The sequence below is a fragment of the Heterodontus francisci genome, chromosome 29, assembly GCF_036365525.1.
Source record: "Heterodontus francisci isolate sHetFra1 chromosome 29, sHetFra1.hap1, whole genome shotgun sequence".
NCBI classification, from domain to species: Eukaryota; Metazoa; Chordata; class Chondrichthyes; order Heterodontiformes; family Heterodontidae; genus Heterodontus; species Heterodontus francisci.
Window position 1 is genome coordinate 37,585,835 of NC_090399.1, and position 19,731 is coordinate 37,605,565.

The following is a 19,731-nucleotide window of genomic DNA, read 5'->3' on the forward strand; positions in this document are numbered from 1 at the left end:
ATAAATTATACACTTCTCTCAGTTCTGATATCATTCTGGTTAAAATAATTGCACCTTCTCTTGTGATCAATATCCTTTTTGTCATATGGAGACCAGAACTGTACACAGTACGCTAAGTGTTGTACAACCAAGGTTCTGTATTAGTTTAATATCAGCTCTTTACTTTTTCAATTGCATTCCTCTGGAAATGAACCCCTGTGCTTTGTTTGTATTTTTATGGCCCTGTTAACCTGCGTTGTTACTTTAAATGATTTGTGAATCTGTCCCCCTGAACCCCTTTTTCCCTCGACCCCATTCAGATGCTTATTTTCCAAAGTATATGAGGGAAGTTTCTTCTTCTGACCAAAACTCAGCACCTCACACTTAGCTAGACACGAGAATTAATTTTCTACTTAAATGTTCATTGTGCAAGTTTATTAATCATTATTAATAATGTCTTCAGGTATTTTGTTGCATTCTTCCTCTGTATTAATGCTACTCTAAACTCGGATTTGTCTGCAAATTTTGAAATTGTGCTCCTACTTCCCGAGTCCATATTGTTCATGTAAATGGTTAACGACAATGTTCCCAGCGCTAATCCTTGTGGAACACCACTTCCCACCTTCCGCCAATCTGAGGAAATACTTTTAACCCCTACTCCCTGTTTTCTGTTTCTGTAGCCAGCTCACTGTCCATTCTGCTTGTCCCCTAACTCCACTTGCTCTGAGATTAGTCATGAGTCTGCTGTGTGGTCCCTTATCGAAGACCTTCAGAAAATCACTGTATATCACATCATCTGTATTAGTCTTATCCACTCTTTCTGATATTATTCAAAGAATTCAATAAAGGTGGCCATCTATGACCTTCCTTGTTGAATATGCACTGACTACTCTTTATTATATTATGTGAATTCAGAATTTCTTATCCACAGCTGTTACGTAAGTTTCTAAATTCACTTGAAAAAGCCCTTCAAAACAATCCTGCAGGGGATGCAGTGACGAAGTGGGCCCACATCAGAGACGCCATCTATGACTCAGCAATGACCACCTTTGGCAAACGTGAGAAGCAGAATGCAGTCTGGTTTCAATCTCACTTTGAAGAGCTGGAACGTATCATAGCTGCTCAGCGCACTGCACTGTTGAACTACAAGAAAGCCCCCAGCGAGTTGGCATCCGCAGCACTGAAAGTAGACAGAAGCGCTGCACAAAGAACGGCCAGGTGCTGTGCAAATGACTACTGGCAGCATCTATGCAGTCTTATTCAGCTGGCCTCTGACGCTGGAAACATCAGAGGAAAGTATGATGGCATTAACAGAGCTTTTGGGCCAACTATCAAGAAGATTGCCCCCCCTCATGTCTAAATCAGGGGAAACGATCACTGACCAACGCAAGCAAATGGACTACTGGGTGGAGCATTACCTAGAACTGTACTCTAGGGAAAATGTTGTCACTGATACCACCCTCAATGCAGCCCAGTCTCTGCCAGTCATGGATGAGCTGGACGAACAGCCAACAAAATCGAAATCAGTGATGCCAATGATTCTCTAGCCAGTGGAAAAGCCCCTGGAAAAGACGGCATTACCTCTGAAATAATCAAGAGTGCCAGGCCTGCTATGCTCTTAGCACTCCATGAACTGCTTTGCCTGTGCTGGGATGAGGGAGCAGTACCACAAGACATGCACGATCCCAATATCATCACCATCTATAAGAAGAAGGGTGACCGCGGTGACTGCAACAACTACCGTGCAATCTCCCTGTTCAGCATAGTGGGGAAGGTCTTCGCTTGAGTCGTTTTAAACAGACTCCAGAAGCTGGCTGAGCGTGTCTACCCTGAGGCACAGTGTGGATTTTGAGCAGAGAAATCCACCATTGACATGCTGTTCTCCCTTTGACAGCTACAGGAGAAATGCCGCGAACAACAGATGCCCCACTATGTTGCTTTCATAGATCTCACCAAAGCCTTTGACCTCGTCAGCAGATCTGGTCTCTTCAGACTAAGAGCAAAGATCGGATGTCCACCAGAGTTACTAAGTATCATCACCTCATTCCATAACAATATGAAAGGCACAATTCAACATAGCGGTGCCTCATCAGAACCCTTTCCTTTCCTGAGTGGCGATAAACAGGGCTGTGTTCTCGCACCTACACTGTTTGGGATCTTCTTCTCCCTGCTGCTTTCACATGCATTCAAGTCTTCAGTAGCAGGAATTTTCCTCCACACAAGATCAGGTGGCAGGTTGTTAAACCTTGCCGTCTAAGAGCGAAGACCAAAGTATGGAAAGTCCTCATCAGGGAACTCTTCTTTGCTGACGATGCTGCATTAACATCTCACAGTGAAGAATGTCTGCAGAGACTCATTGACAGGATAGCGGCTGCCTGCAATGAATTTGGCCTAACCATCAGCCTCAAGAAAATGAACATCATGGGACAGGATGTCAGAAATACTCCATCCATCAATATCGGTGGCCACGCTCTGGAAGTGGTTCGAGAGTTCACTCCTACCTAGGCTCAACTATCACCAGTAAACTGTCTCACGATGTAGAAATCAACAAGTGCATGCAAAGGCTTCTGCTGCTATGTCCAGACTGGCCAAGAGGGTGTGGGAAAATGTCGCACTGACACGGAACACAAAAGTCCGAGTGCTTCAAGCCTGTGTCCTCAGTACCTTGCTCTATGGCAGTGAGGCCTGGACACGTATGTCAGCCAAGAGCGACGTCTCAACTCATTCCATCTTCGCTGCCTCCGAAGAATCCTTGGCATCAGGTGGCAGGACCGTATCTCCAACGCAGAAGTCATCGAGGCGGTCAACATCCCCAGCATATACACACTACTGAGCCAGCAGTGCTTGAGATGGCTTGGCCATGTGAGCCGCATGGAAGATGGCAGGATCCCCAAGGACACATTGTACAGCGAGCTCGTCACTGGTATCAGACCCACTGGCTGTCCATGTCTCCACTTTAAAGACATCTGCAAACACAACATGAAATCCTGTGACATTGATCACAAGTCATGGGAGTCAGTTGCCAGTGATCGCCAGAGCTGGCGGACAGCCATCAAGGCGAGGCTAAAGAGTGGCGAGTCGAAGAGACTTAGCAGTTGCCCGCAAAAAGACAGAAGTGCAAGGGGAGAGCCAACTATGTAACAGCCCCGACAACCAATTTTATCTGCAGCGCCTGTGGAAGAGTCTGTCACTCTGGAATTGGCCTTTATAGCCACTCCAGGCGCTGCTCCACAAACCGCTGACAACCTCTAGGTGCTTACCCATTGTCTCTCGAGACAAGGAGGCCAAAGAAGAAGAATATATTATGTGTTCCTAGATGTTTTTTCTGTTGCATCTTTGAATAAGGATTCCATTATCGCTCCGAACACTGACATTATGCTAACTGGTCTGTAATTTTTTGGACTTGTTTTATGTTCTGATGATGATTAATGAACAGATATTCATGCCTCTGCTATCTTTACATTTTTTAGTATGTGTGGATGCAATCCATCTGAACCAGAGAGGTTTCTCTCTCTGATTATTTTATCAACTATCTCTCCACTTTGTATCTTACATGTCTTGAAGATTTAAAGAATTTTTTCACTATTATTTGAAAGTTTAGCTCCTCCCGTCAGAGATCTCATTTCCTTCTTCCTCATCGACTGGGTCATTCTGGCCCCGACTGTCCCACAACACATGAAAATTCCTTTCTTCTGAGCTCGGAGCTGTGCTGCAGAATTCCATTTACATTTCTGTCCATGCCAGTCTGCCCCTCTCTGCTCCAAAGTCCGGTCAACATGAGCTGTTCGTAAACTCACAGTGTATGGGATCACCATGAGGTCATTTCCCGGCCAGTTTCCCACCACCATCTCCTGCTGGGACATTCCGAGGATCCCATTTGGAATTTATTCATTTTGTTTCATTCACTCACCATTCCCACTGGAACTCCTCTCTGCCTCACCGGCTCTGGTCTCGGAATGAAAATCTTCACAGGTTCCTGATCCTGATCCCCGTTCAGGGACCCTGTTGTAAATATATGTGTGTGGATTTTGGGTGTAAACACTGGGATATTCCACACTCAAAATTTGTCACTATGGGAGCTGCATGTGTCATAGAACATCGAACATTACAGCGCAGTACAGGCCCTTCGGCCCTCGATGTTGCGCCGACCCGTGAAACCATCTGACCAAAACTATTCCATTTTCATCCATATGTCTATCCAATGACCACTTAAATGCCCTTAAAGTTGGCGAGTCTACTACTGTTGCAGGCAGGGCGTTCCATGCCCCTACTACTCTCTGAGTAAAGAAACTACCTCTGACATCTGTCCTATATCTATCACCCCTCAACTTAAAGCTATGTCCCCTCGTGTTTGCCATCACCATCCGAGGAAAAAGACTCTCACTATCCACCCTATCTAACCCTCTGATTATCTTATATGTCTCTATTAAGTCACCTCTCCTCCTCCTGCTCTCTAACGAAAACAACCTCAAGTCCCTCAGCCTTTCCTCTTTAGACCTTCCCTCCATACCAGGCAACATCCTAGTAAATCCCCTCTGCACCCTTTCCAAAGCTTCCACATCCTTCCTATAATGCGGTGACCAGAACTGCACGCAATACTCCAGGTGCGGCCGCACCAGAGTTTTGTACAGCTGCTGCATGACCTCGTGGCTCCGAAACTCGATCCCCCTACTAATAAAAGCTCACACACCATATGCCTTCTTAACAGCCCTATTAACCTGGGTAGCAACCTTCAGGGATTTATGTACCTGGACACCAAGATCTCTCTGCTCATCTACACTACCAAGAATCTTCCCATTAGCCCAGTACTCTGCATTCCTGTTACTCCTTCCAAAGTGAATCACCTCACACTTTTCCGCATTAAACTCCATTTGCCATCTCTCAGCCCAGCTCTGCAGCCTATCTATGTCCCTCTGTAACCTACAACATCCTTCGGCACTATCCACAACTCCACCGACCTTCGTGTCATCCTCAAATTTACTAACCCACCCTTCTGCACCCTCATCCAGGTCATGTATAAAAATGACAAACAGCAGTGGCCCCAAAACAGATCCTTGCGGTACACCACTAGTAACTAAACTCCAGGATGAACATTTGCCATCAACCACAACCCTCTGTCTTCTTTCAGCTAGCCAATTTCTGATCCAAAGCTCTAAATCACCTTCAACCCCATACTTCCATATTTTCTGCAATAGCCTACCGTGGGGAACCTTATCAAACGCCTTACTGAAATCCATATACACCACATCCACTGCTTTACCCTCATCCACCTGTTTGGTCACCTTCTCGAAAAACTCAATAAGGTTTGTGAGGCTCGACCTACCCTTCACAAAACCGTGCTGACTATCGCTAATGAACTTATTCTTTTCAAGATGATTATAAATCCTATCTCTTATAACCTTTTCCAACATTTTACCCACAACCGAAGTAAGGCTCACAGGTCTATAATTACCAGGGCTGTCTCTACTCCCCTTCTTGAACAAGGGGACAACATTTGCTATCCTCCAGTCTTCCGGCACTATTCCTGTCGACAATGACGACATCAAGATCAAGGACAAAGGCTCTGCAATCTCCTCCCTGGCTTCCCAGAGAATCCTAGGATAAATCCCATCTGGCCCAGGGGACTTATCTATTTTCACACTTTCCAAAATTGCTAACACCTCCTCCTTGTGAACCTCAATCCCATCTAGCCTAGTAGTCTGTATCTCAGTATTCTCCTCGACAACATTTTCTTTCTCTACTGTAAATACTGACGAAAAAAATACATTTAACGCTTCCCCTATCTCCTCTGATTCCACACACAACTTCCCACTACTATCCTTGATTGGCCCTAATCTAACTCTAGTCATTCTTTTATTCCTGATATACCTATAGAAAGCCTTCGGGTTTTCCTTGATCCTATCCGCCAATGACTTCTCGTGTCCTCTCCTCGCTCTTCTTAGCTCTCTCTTTCGATCCTTCCTGGCTAGCTTGTAACTCTCAAACGCCCTAACTGAGCCTTCACATCTCATCCTAACATAAGCCTTCTTCTTCCTCTTGACAAGCGCTTCAACTTCTTTAGTAAACCACGGCTCCCTCGCTCGACAACTTCCTCCCTGCCTGACAGGTACATACTTATCAAGGACACGCAGTAGCTGCTCCTTGAATAAGCTCCACATTTCGATTGTGCCCATCCCCTGCAGTTTCCTTCCCCATCTTACGCATCCTAAATCTTGCCTAATCGCATCATAATTTCCTTTCCCCCAGCTATAATTCTTGCCCTGTGGCATATACCTGTCCCTGCCCATCGCTAAGGTAAACCTAACCGAATTGTGATCACTATCACCAAAGTGCTCACCTACATCTAAATCTAACACCTGGCCGGGTTCATTACCCAGTACCAAATGCAATGTGGCATCGCCCCTGGTTGGCCTGTCTACATACTTTGTCAGAAAACCCTCCTGCACACACTGGACAAAAACTGACCCATCTAAAGTACTCGAACTATAGTATTTCCAGTCAATATTTGGAAAGTTAAAGTCCCCCATAACATCTCCCCTGTTACTCTCGCGCCTGTCGAATATCATCTTCGCTATCCTTTCCTCTACATCTCTGGAACTATTCAGAGGTCTGTAGAAAACTCCCAACAGGGTGACCTCTCCTCTCCTGTTTCTAACCTCGGCCCATACTACCTCAGTAGACGAGTCCTCAAACGTCCTTTCTGCCGCCGTAATACTCTCCTTGATTAACAATGCCACACACCCCCCTCTTTTACCATCTTCTCTGTTCTTACTGAAACATCTAAATCCCAGAACCTGCAACATCCATTCCTGTCCCTGCTCTACCCATGTCTCCGAAATGGCCACAACATCGGGATCCCAGGTACCAACCCATGCTGCAAGCTCACCCACCTTATTCCGGATGCTCCTGGCGTTGAAGTAGACACACTTTAAACCAAGTTCTTGCTTGCCAGTGCCCTCTTGCGTCCTTGTAACCTTATCCCTGACCTCACTACTCTCAACATCCTGTACACTGGAACTACAATTTAGGTTCCCATCCCCCTGCTGAATTAGTTTAAACCCCCCCGAAGAGCACTAGCAAATCTGCCCCCCAGGATATTGGTACCCCTCTGGTTCAGGTGAAGACCATCCTGTTTGTAGAGGTCCCACCTACCCCAGAAAGAGCCCCAATTATCCAGGAAACCAAAACCCTCCCTCCTACACCATCCCTGCAGCCACGTGTTCAATTCCTCTCTCTCCCTATTCCTCGCTTCGCTAGCACGTGGCACGGGCAGCAACCCAGAGATAACAACTCCGTTTATTCTCGCTCTAAGCTTTCACCCTAGCTCCCTGAATTTCTGCCTTAAATCCCCATCTCTCTTCCTACCTATGTCGTTGGTGCCTATGTGGACCACGACTTGGGGCTGCTCCCCCTTCCCCTTAAGGATCCCAAAAACACTATCCGAGACATCACTAAGCCTGGCACCTGGAAGGCAACACACCAACTGTGAATCTCTCTCGTTCCCACAGAATCTCCTATCTGTTCCCCTAACTATGGAGTCCCCAATGACTAATGATCTGCTCCTCTTCCCCCTTCCCTTCTGAGCAACAGGGACAGACACTGCGCCAGAGACCTGTACCCCACTGCTTACCCCTGGTAAGTCGTCCCCCCCAACGGTATCCAAAACGGTATACCTGTTGTTGAGCGAAACGGTCACAGGGGATCCCTGCACTGCCTGCTGGTTCCCTCTCCTTCCCCTGACGGTAACCCATCGACCTACTTCTTTTATCTGAGGTGTGACTACCTCCCTATAACTCCTCTCAATAACCTCCTCCGCCTCCCGAATGATCCGAAGTTCATCCAGCTCCAGCTCCAGTTCTGTAACGCGGTTCTCGAGGAGCTGGAGTTGGGTGCACTTCCCGCAGATGCAGTCAGCAGGGACACTCTTGGCGACCCTTACCTCCCACATTCTGCAGGAGGAACATTCAACTGCCTTAACCTCCATTCCCACTGTTCTAAATTCCCAACAAATCGACTGAAAACCAAGCTATGTTGCCTTTGTGTCGGATACGTGGACCATTCTTTGTACCAATCCTACTCAGCTCCCCTCCTTCACATATTTCTCTGATACCTTGATGATTGTGCTGGTGTCATTTCCTTCTTTTGCCTTGAACTGGAAAGGTACATCAACATTGCTTCTAATTTCCACCCCTCCCTCGTCTTCACATGGTCCATCTGTGACACTTCCCTTCCCTTCCCTGACTTCTCCAACTCCATTTCAGGGGATTGGCTGTCCACCAATATCTACTGTAATCGAAGCGACTCCCACAGCTACCTTGATTATACTTCCTCCCACCCGTCTTCCTGGAAAGACTCTGTTCCATTCTCCCAGTTTCTCCACCTCCGTTCCATCTGTTCTGACGATGCTACCTTCCACACCAGTGCGTCTGAAATTTCTTCATTATTAACAGGGCCCTCGACCGTGTCCATCCCATTTCTCACATTACTGCCTTCACCCCTTCCCTCCCTGCCAGAAGCCTTATAACATTCCCCTTGTCCTCACCATCCACCCCACCAGCCTCCACACTCAACACATCATCCTCCAACATTTCTGCCACATCCAGCTAACTCCACCACTAAACATATATTCTGCTCCCTCCCTTCTCCACACTCATTGTGACACCCTGATCCACTCCTCAATCACCCCCAACATCAGCTCCTCCTCCCCAGGCACTTTCCCATGCAAACACAGGAGATGTAACACCTGCCCTTTTACCTCCTCCCTTCCCACTGTCCAAGGCCCAAAACACTCCTTCCAGGTGAAACAGTGATTGGACATCTTTCAATTTCTTAACAGTATTCGCTGCTCACGATGGGATCTCCTGGACATTGGGAGAGGAGCAAACACAGATTGAGTGATTGCTTTGCTGAGTTCCTCCATTCAGTCTGCAAGTGTGACCCTGAACTTCTGGTCACTTGGCATTTTAATTCTACATCCCACTCCCACTCTGACCTCTCTGTCTCTGACCTCCTACACTCTTCCACTGAGGTTCAATGAGGAACAATATTGTATTTTTCAATTAGGTATTTTAATGTCTTTCATTGCTCCCACTTTCTGGGACGGCCTGTGCTGGTAATGGAGGATGGCTGCAGCAGAGTCACTGGGAGTGGAGGGGGTGTGGGCTGGTGCTTGGCGTGGGGATCCCCTATTGGTACAAAGCTCCAGGCTGGTCCACACCCCTGGGGCCTACCCACCATTCTCCATCACTTTTCCAGGCCACTGGAGCCTTCTCCTCTTTGCCAGATTTTCCATGCTCCCCTCTCCCTCTGTTATTCTTCTGTAACCATTTACACCTCCTCTGGACCCATCCTCTGTTTCTTTAATTGTCCCATTCACCTTGTACCATCATCCCTTTTATCATTGAATCACTCCTGCCCTCCTCCCCATCACAGACCTTCCTTTTTGTTCTTTCCTCCCCCTATACCCCACTTTTCACTGACTACATGATTGCTTTAAAACTGTTAATCTCTAATATCTTCCAGTTCTGATGAAAGCCTATCAGCCTGAAACATTAACTCTGTTTCTTGCTCCACAGATGCTGCCTGATCTGCTGAGTGTTTTCAACATTCTCCTATTTTTATCAGATTTACATCATTTTCAGTATTTTGTTTTTACTCCAATGTTTATTCCTGGATATTAACAGGGGTGAGTGACATAGGTGGGGAGGGGAGTTCAGAGTTTTAACTCCACTGACTGTTTCTTTTATCCTTGACAGGTTCCCCGCCCTGAAGCCAGCCTGATTGACAGGCTTGACTTCCAGTCGGGCAGGGCGGACTCTGGAGCAGGCCTCCGGACCAGGGCGGTCCAAATACTGACCCTGGTGTTTTGGGGGAGATGCCTGATATCGAGGGGTGTCCAATCACCATCTCCAGAGGGAGAGAGAGTGGTTACATCCGGATCGCTTGTGTCTCAATCCGGAACCCTGCGGGGGGTCTCCTATCCAGCAGTGTGGTCCGAGTCAGGGGATGAGGAGCGGGAGGGGAGGGGGAGTCTAGAGTCTGATCCCCAACCCTGGGGAGGGGTCTCCTATCCTAGAAATTGGTTCCAGGCAGGGACGGGGTGGGTTATTTTTTAATTGTTCATGGAATGTGGGTGTCGCTGGCCAGGCCAGCATTTATTGTCCATCCCTAGTTATCCTTGAGAAGGTGGTGGTGAGCTACCTTCTTGAGCTGTTGCAGTCCATGTGGGGTAGGTACACCCACAGTGCTGTGAGGAAGGGAGTTCCAGGATTTTGACACAGCAACAGTGATGGAACGGTGATATAGTTCCAAGTCAGGTTGGTGTGTGACTTGGAGAGGAACTTGCAGGTAGTGGTGTTCCCATGTATTTTCTGCCTTTGTCCTTCTAAATGGTAGAGATCACAGGTTTGGAAGGTGTTGTCGAAAGAGCCTTGAGGAGTTTCTGCATTGCATCTTGTAGATGGTATACACTGCTGCCACAGTGCATCGGTGGTGGAGGGTGTGAATGTTTGTTAATGGGGTGCCAAATAAGTGGGCTGCGTTTTCCTTAATGGTGTCGAGCTTCTTGATTGTTGTTTGAGCTGCATCAATCCAGGCCAATGGAGAATATTCCAAAACACTCCTGACTTGTGTCTTACAGATGATGGACAGGCATTGTGGAGCCAGGAGGTGAGCTACTCACCAGAGAATTCCCAGCCTCTGTCCTGCTCTTTTAGCCACAGCATTTATGTGGCTGGTCCAGTTCAGTTTGTGGTCAATGGTCACCTCCAGGATGTTGATAGTGGGGGATTCACTGATGGTAATGCCATTGAACATTAAGGGGAGATGGTTAGATTTTCTCTTGTTTGAGATTGTCATTGCCTGGCAGTTGTGCAGAGTGAATGTTACTTGCCAATTATCAGCCCAATCCTGGATATTGTCAAGGTCTTGCTGCCTCTGGACACGGGATGATTTAGTATCTGAGGAGTCACGAATAGTGGTTACCACTGTGCAATTATCATCCAACATCCCCATTTCTGACCTTACAATGTAGGAAAGGTCATTGATGAAACAGCTGAAGATGGTTATGCCGAGGACACTACCCTGAGGAACTCCTGCAACGATGTCCTGGGACTGAGATGATGGACCTCCAACAACCACAACCATCTCCCTTTATGCTAGGAATAACTTCAACATGTGGTGAGTTTTCTCCCTGATTCCCATCGACTCCAATTTTGCTCAGAATCCTTGATGCCACACTCGGTCAAATGCTGCCTTGATGTCAATGGCAGTCACTCTCACCTCACCTCTTGAGTTCAGTTCTTTTATCCATGTTTGGACCAAGGCTGGGATGTGGTCAGGAGCTGATTGGCCCTGGGGGAACCAAAACTAAGCAGGTTATTGCTGAGAAAGTGCTGCTTGATAGCACTGTTGATGACCCCTTCCATCATTTTGCTGATGATCGAGAGTAGACTGATGGGGTGGTAATTGCCTGGGTTGGATTTGTCCTGCTTTTTATGTACAGGACATACTTGGGCAACTTTCCACATTGCCGGGCAGATGCCAGTGTTGTAGCTGTACTGGAACAGCTTGGCTACGGACGTGGCAAATTGTGGAGCGCGAGTCTTCAGTACTATTGCCGGTATATTGTCAAGGCCCACAGCCTATGCAGTATCCAGTGCCTTCAGCCATTTCTTAATTTCATGTGGAGTGAATCAGATTGGCTAAAGTCTGACATCTGTGATGCTGGGAACCTCAGGAGGAGGCCGAGATAAATCATCCACTTGACATTTCTGGCTGAAGATGGAAGCAATGCTTCAGCCTTGTCTTTTGCACTGATGTGCTGGGCTCCCCCATCATTGAGGATGGGGATATTTATGGAACCTCCTCCTTCTGTTGTTAGTTGTTTAATTGTCCATCACCATTCATGACTGGATGTGGCAGGACTGTAGAGCTTAGATCTGATCCGTTGGTTGTGGGATCGCTTAGCTCTGTGTATTACATGCTGCTTCCGCTGTTTGGCACACAAATAGGTATGCCTGGTGCTGCTCCTGGCATGTCCTCCTGCACTCTTCATTAAATCAGGGTTGGTTCCTTGACTTGATGGCAATGGTAAAGTGGTAAATGGTAAAGATATTCCTGACCATGAGGGTATAGATTGTGGTTGAGTACAATGCTGTTGCTGTTGATCAGGGCCCACTGTGCCTCAAGGATGCCCCGTTTTGCATTGCTAGATCTGTTCGAAATCGATCCCATTTAGCATGCTGGTAGTGCCACACAACATGATTTAGGGTATCCTCAATGTGAAGACGGGACTTCGTCTCCACAAGGACTGTGCGGTGGTCACTCCTACCAATACTGTCATAGACAGATGCATCTGCAGCAGGCAGATTGCTGAGGATGAGGTCAAGTATGTTTTTTCTCTCTTGTTGGTTCCCTCACCACCTGCCACAGCCCAGTCTAGTAGTTATGTCCATGAGGACTCGGTCAGTAGTGGTGCTACAAAGCAACTCTTGTTGATGGACATTGAAGTCCTCCATCCAGAGTACATTCTTGTGCCCTTGTAACCCTCAGTGCTTGTTCCAATTGGTGTTCAACATGGAGAAGCTCTGATTCATCACTGAGAGGGGGCGGTAGGTGTTAATCTGCAGCAGGTTTCCTTACCCATGTTTGACCTAATGCCATGAGACATAATTGGCTTTCAATTCAATGTTGAGGACTCGCAGGTCAACTCCCTCCCGACTGTATACCACTGTGCCAACACCTCTGCTGGGTCTGTCATGCCTTTGGGATACAAACAGTGTGACGGGCACAGAGGGGATAATGTTCTTGAAATTTGTTCATGAGAACTTTTTTAGCCAGCATGTAGCAAGTCCAATGGGAGGGGACGCAATTCTGGATTTAGTCTTTGGTAATAAAGCTGGGCAAGTGGATGAAGTAACAGTGGGTGACGATTTTGGAGATAGTGACCATAATACATTTAGTTTTAGCATAATCATGGAAAAGGACAAAGATAGAACAGGATTAAACATTCTAAATTGGGGGAAGGCAAATTTTACGAAATTGATAGGTGACCTGGTGAAAGTGGACTGGATACAAGGAAAACCACTGGCAAACCAGTGGGAGGCATTCAAAAGCGAGATACTCCAGACACAGTGTAGGCATGTCCTCACAAAGATAATGGGTGGTACTGTCAAATCTAGAGCCCCCGGTTATCTACAAGCTTACAGGGTAAGTTAAAGCAGAAAAAGAAAGCTAATGACCATCAAAAAAATTGTAATACTTTGGAAAGCCTCGAGGAGGAGAAAGTGCAGGGGTGAAGTAAAAAAGGAAATTAGAAAAGCAAAGAGAGGACATGAAAAATTATTAGCAGGTATAATCAAGGAAAACCTGAAGATGTTTTACCAGCACATTAAGAGCAAGAGGATAACTAAGAAAGGTTAGGGCCGATCAGAGATATACAAGGGAACTTATGCGTGGATGCAGAAGATGTGGGCAGGCCCTTAATGAGTTTTTTGTCTCTGTCTTCACAAAGGAGAGGGTTGATGCAGACATTGTAGTTAAAGAGGAGGAGTATGAAATTTTAGACAGGATAAGCAAATAGAGAGTGGAAGTACAAGAGGGTCTGGCATCCTTGAAAGTGGATAAATCACTAGGGCCGGATGGATTGCATCCTAGGTTGTTAAATGAAGCCAGAGAGGAAATAGCGGATGCGCTGAGGATCATTTTCAAATCCACACTAGGTACAGGCGAGGTACCAGACGATTGGAGGTCTGCCCACTTTGCACCATTGTTTAAAAAGGGTGCGAGGGATCAGCCAAATAATTACAGGCCAGTCAGTCTGACCTCGCTGGTGGGTAAATGGTTAAAATCAATTCAGAGGTACATAATAAACTACCACATAGAAAGGCACAGGTTAATTAGGGATAGTCAGAATGGATTTCTTAGCGGTAGGTCATGTCTTACGAAGTAAATTGAGTTTTTTGAGGAAGTAACAAGGATGATTGATGTGGATAGTGCAGAGGATGTGGTCTACATGGATTCTAGTAAGGCATTTGACAAGACCTGCATGGCAGACTGGTCAGTAAAATGAAAGCCCATGGGATATGGTGGAATGGGGCAGGTTATATCCAGAATTGGCTCAGTGACAGGAAACAAAGGTTAGTAGTCAACAGATGTTTTTGCAAATGGAAAGCTGTTTCCAGTGGTGTTCCACAGGGCTCAGTGCTTGGTCCCTTGCTCTTTGTGGTATATATTAATGATTTGGACTAAAATGTGGGAGGCATGATTGAGAAATTTGCTGATGACATAAAAATTGGCCAAAGAGTGGATAGTGAAGAGGATAGCTGTAGACTCCAGAATGATATAAATGGTTTTATTGAGTGGGCAGAAAAGTGGCAAATGGAATTCAATCCAGAGAAGTGTGAGGTATTGCATTTGGGGAGGGCAAATAAAGCGAAGGAATACACAATAAACAAGAGAATACAGAGATGGGTAGAAGAAGTGAGAGACCTTGGAGTGCATGTCCACAGGTCCTTGAAGGTGGCAAGACAGGTAGATAGAGTGGTGAAGAAGGCACATGGAATGCTTTCCTTTATTGGCCAAGGTATAGAATACAAAAGCAGGGATGTAATGCTGGAACAGTATAAAACGCTGGTTAGGCCACAGCTGGAGTATTGCGTACAGTTGTGTTCACCACATTACAGGAAGGACAGAATTGCTCTGGAAAGAGTACAGAGGAGATTTACAAGAATGTTACCGGTGCTTGAAAGTTGCAGCTATGAGGAAAGATTGGATAGGCTAGGGTTGTTTTCCTTTGAACAGAGGAGGCCAAGGGGTGACTTAATTAAGATATGAAAAATTATGAGGGGCCTAGATAGAGTAGACAGGAAGGACCTCTTTCCCCTAGCGGAGAGGTCAATTACCAGGGGACACAGATTTAAGGTGACTGGGGGAAGGATTGGAGAGGAAATGAGGAAAAACATTTGTAGCCAGAGGGTGGTGGGTGTCTGGAATTTACTTCCAGGAATGGTGGTGGAGGCAGAAACCCTCGATTCTTTTAAAAGGTACCTGGACATGCACCTGAAGTGCTGTAACCTGCAAGCTATGGACCAGGTGCTGGAAGGTGGGATTCGGCTGGCACGGACACGACTGGCTGAATGGCCTCCTTCTGTGCTGCACTTTTTCTCTGGTTCTCCGGTTTAACTGGGCAGCTCGGAGTTTAAACAGGGAAACCAGGCCGATCCAAGTTAAAACTGTTAAACAGATTTAATCAGAGACTTCCAGCCTCATTGAAATATTTAAATTACCAACTCGCCCCCTGGGAGCGGTTGTCTGTCCGTCCCCTTTCCCAACTTCATTAAACCCAGAAGTGGGCAGGTCGGAGGTCAGTTGGGGTCCAGGTTGAGATTTTAAAATTTACTCCTCTGACCTGCCTCCAATCGCCCTGTTTTTGGTACTAAAATCCTGCCCTTACTGTCTGGGTGAGACACGGAGAATGTTTGATCAGTAATTTCCAGTCTCTTTTCCTTTCTCTCTCTTACAGTTAATTTACTGGCGATTGTGATCCTGTCCCGGGGAAAGTGCGGCCTCTCCACCTGCACCACTCGCTACCTGGTGGCCATGGCAACGGCAGATCTACTGGTCATTATCACTGGAGTCATACTGTGGCAGATCAGTTATTATTATTTCCAGGGATCTTTCCTGTACATCACCCCTGTATGTAGTGTTATCGGGGTCCTTAGTTTTGCAGCCATAGACTGTTCTGTCTGGTTCACCGTCACTTTCACCTTTGATCGATTTGTGGCCATTTGTTGCCAGAAGCTGAAAACTAAATATTGCACCAAGAAAACAGCGGCAGTGGTTCTAGCAACAACCTGCATTCTGTTCTGTTTAAAAAATGTTCCCTTCTACTTTACATATGAACCTGGAGAGATAATCGACAATGTACCGTGGTTCTGTAATACGAAGCCAAGCTCTTATACTGATCCTGGATGGGTGGGATATGACAGGTTTGAAATGATTTTAACCCCATTGATCCCATTTGCTTTAATTCTGTTGCTCAACTCTCTGACAGTCAGACACATTTTAGTGGCCAGTCGAGGTCGTAAGGGACTGAGGGGTCAGAGCAAGGGAGAGAATCGCAGTGACCCAGAGATGGAGAGCAGAAGGAAGTCAGTGATTTTACTCTTCACCATATCCGGCAACTTCATACTTCTGTGGTTGGTGTATGTTACAGAATTCTTTTATTATAACATTACAGGAACAGAACACAGGGATTACACCGATTCTGAATATATATTTCAACAAATCGGATGGATGCTATTGAACTTAAGTTGTTGCACAAACACATTTATTTATGGGGCAACTCAGTCCAAGTTCAGAGAGCAGGTCAAGAGTGCGGTGAAATATCCAGTTAAATCAATTATTCATTTAATGAATAAACAAAACAACTGAGAGCAGCTCAGTGGCGGGTCCCTGTGCTTCCAGTTCATGAATGGAATATTTATCCCCACTAGGAAAGAAGTCACCTTCAGCTGGATGACCCGGGTGTGGCGGCCACACACACCAAAGAGCAGCGGAATGGCAGGCAAGAGGTGACTTTTGGAGGAGCGGACAGAAGGGCGCAGGAGTGGTTTCAGAGCATCCCCTGCAGGACAGGTGGGAAACAGCAGCCAAAGTCTGGCCTCCACCTCCACTGGTTCCATTTTCAGCTCCCCACATCTGCTCAGAAAATAAAACCTGTTTTTACAAAAAGCAAAATGCTACAGATGCTGGAAATCGTCTCATGACAGCTGATTATTATTACTGCCGTTTCTTTCCCTCTCTCCCTCACCCCAAGTCAGTCGGTGGTGTTGGTGGGGATCGTGAGGAGATTCAGCAGATGCCAGAATTAGAGGACCACAGAGATCTCAAAGGATTGTCGGGGCTGCAGGAGGTTACAGTGATTGGGAGGAGTGTAGGGTCTGGAGGACAGTCTATGAAAGACCCTGAATACATACTGCAGGATAATTCCCCCACTCACCAGATTCTGTGAAGGATCATGAATGCATATGGCAGGATAATTCCCCCAACTCACCAGTGTCTGTGAAAGACCCTGAATACATACTGCAGGATAATCCCCCCACTCACCAGGGTCTGTGAAAGACCCTGAATACATACTGCAGGATAATCCCCCCACTAAACAGTGTCTGTGAACGACCCTGAATATATACTGCAGAATAATCTCCCCACTCACCAGAGTCTCTGAAAGACCATGAATATATACTGCAGGATAATCCCCCCACTCACCAGGGTCTGTGAACGACCCTGAATATATACTGCAGGATAATCCCCTCACTCACCAGGGTCTGTGAAAGACCCTGAATACATACTGCAGGATAATCCCCCCACTCACACAGGTCTGTGAAAGACACTGAAAAGAGACTGCAGGATAATCCCCCCACTCATCCGGGTCTGTGAAAGACCCTGAATACATACTGCAGGATAATCTCCCCCACTCACCAGGGTCTGTGAAAGACCCGGAATATATACTGCAGGATAATCTCCTCACTCACCAGGGTCTGTGAAAGACCCTGAATACATACTGCAGGATAATCCCCCCACTCACACAGGTCTGTGAAAGACCCTGAATACATACTGCAGGATAATCCCCCCCACTCCCCTGGTTCTGTGAAAGACACTGAATACAGACTGCAGGATAATCCCCCCACTCATCCGGGACTGTGAAAGACCCTGAATGCATACTGCAGGATAATCTCCCCACTCACCAGGGTCTGTGAAAGACCCTGAATACAGACTGCAGGATAATCCCCCACACTCACCAGGGTCTGTGAAATACCCTGAATAAATACTGCAGGATAATCTCCCCACTCCCCTGGGTCTGTGAAAGACACTGCATATATACTGAAGGATAATCCCCCCCCCTCCCCACTCACCAGGGTCTGTGAAAGACCCTGAATACATACTGCAGAATAATCCCCTCACTCACCATGGTCTGTGAAAGACCCTGAATACATACTGCAGGATAATCCCCCCACTCACACAGGTCTGTGAAAGACCCTGAATACATACTGCAGAATAATCCCCTCACTCACCATGGTCTGTGAAAGACCCTGAATACATACTTCAGGATAATCCCCCCACTCATCCGGGTCTGTGAAAGACCCTGAATATATACTGCAGGATAATCTCCCCATTTACCAGGGTCTGTGAAAGACCCTTAATACATACTGCAGGATAATCCCCCCACTCAACCGGGTCTGTGAAAGACCCTGAATACAGACTGCAGGATAATCCCCCCACTCACACAGGTCTGTGAAAGACCCTGAATGCAGAATGCAGGATAATCCCCCCCACTCACCAGGGTCCGTGAAAGACCCTGAATAAATACTGCAGGATAATCCCCCCACTCCCCTGGTTCTGTGAGAAACACTGAATACATACAGCAGGATAATCCCCCCACTCATTCGGGTCTGTGAAAGACCCTGAATACATACTGCAGGATAATCTCCCCACTTACAAGGGTCTGTGAAAGACCCTTAATACATACTGCAGGATAATCCCCCCACTCATCCGGGTCTGTGAAAGACACTGAATACATACTGCAGGATAATCCCCCCACTCCCCTGGTTCTGTGAAAGACACTGAATACATACTGCAGGATAATCTCCCCATTTACGAGGGTCTGTGAAAGACCCTGAATACATACTGCAGGATAATCCCCCCACTCATCCGGGTCTGTGAAAGACCCTGAATACATACTGCAGGATAATCCCCCCCCACTCACCGGGGTCTGTGAAAGACCCTGAATACATACTGCAGGATAATCCCCCCACTCACACAGGTCTGTGAAAGACCCTGAATACAGAATGCAGGATAATCCCCCCACTCACCAGGGTCTGTGAAAGACCCTGAATATATACTGCAGGATAATCCCCCCACTAAACAGTGTCTGTGAAAGACCCTGAATACATACTGCAGGATAATCCCCCCACTCACACAGGTCTGTGAAAGACACTGAAAAGAGACTGCAGGATAATCCCCTCACTCACCATGGTCTGTGAAAGACCCTGAATACATACTGCAGGATAATCCCCCCACTCATCCGGGTCTGTGAAAGACCCTGAATACATACTGCAGGATAATCCCCCCACTCACACAGGTCTGTGAAAGACCCTGAATACAGAATGCAGGATAATCCCCCACACTCACCAGGGTCTGTGAAATACCCTGAATAAATACTGCAGGATAATCCCCCCACTCATCCGGGTCTGTGAAAGACCCTGAATACATACTGCAGGATAATCCCCCCACTCCCCTGGGTCTGTGAAAGACACTGTATATATACTGTAGGATAATCCCCCACCCCCCCCACCCCCCACTCACCAGGGTCTGTGAAAGACCCTGAATACATACTGCAGGATAATCCCCCCACTCCCCTGGGTCTGTGAAAGACACTGTATCTATACTGTAGGATAATCCACCCCCCCCCACTCACCAGGGTCTGTGAAAGACCCTGAATACATACTGCAGAATAATCCCCTCACTCACCATGGTCTGTGAAAGAACCTGAATACATACTGCAGGATAATCCCCCCACTCACACAGGTCTGTGAAAGACCCTGAATACATACTGCAGAATAATCCCCTCACTCACCATGGTCTGTGAAAGACCCTGAATACATACTGCAGGATAATACCCCCACTCACCAGGGTCTGTGAAAGACCCTGAATATATACTGCAGGATAATCTCCCCACTCATCCGGGTCTGT

General features: G+C 46.9%; 1 protein-coding gene across 1 annotated transcript; it reads left to right on the forward strand.

Moving 5' to 3' along the window:
- The first annotated feature begins 1,018 nt into the window (after positions 1-1,018).
- Positions 1,019-16,413, forward strand: LOC137345768 (probable G-protein coupled receptor 139). Its single transcript, XM_068009024.1, has 4 exons — positions 1,019-1,165; positions 9,735-9,821; positions 11,957-11,999; positions 15,503-16,413. Exons 1-4 carry the CDS (start codon positions 1,019-1,021, stop codon positions 16,411-16,413), a joined length of 1,188 nt encoding a protein of 395 aa, XP_067865125.1.
- Positions 16,414-19,731: the final 3,318 nt, after the last annotated feature.

Coding starts and splice junctions, on each gene's coding strand:
- LOC137345768 (XM_068009024.1), top strand. CDS start 1,019: ATGACCACCTTTGGCAAACGTGAGAAGCAGAATGCAGTCTGGTTTCAA. Junction 1,166..9,734: donor TGGCATCCGCAGCACTGAAA/GTAGACAGAAGC, acceptor TATCCTTGACAG/GTTCCCCGCCCTGAAGCCAG. Junction 12,000..15,502: donor CACACAAATAGGTATGCCTG/GTGCTGCTCCTG, acceptor TCTCTCTTACAG/TTAATTTACTGGCGATTGTG.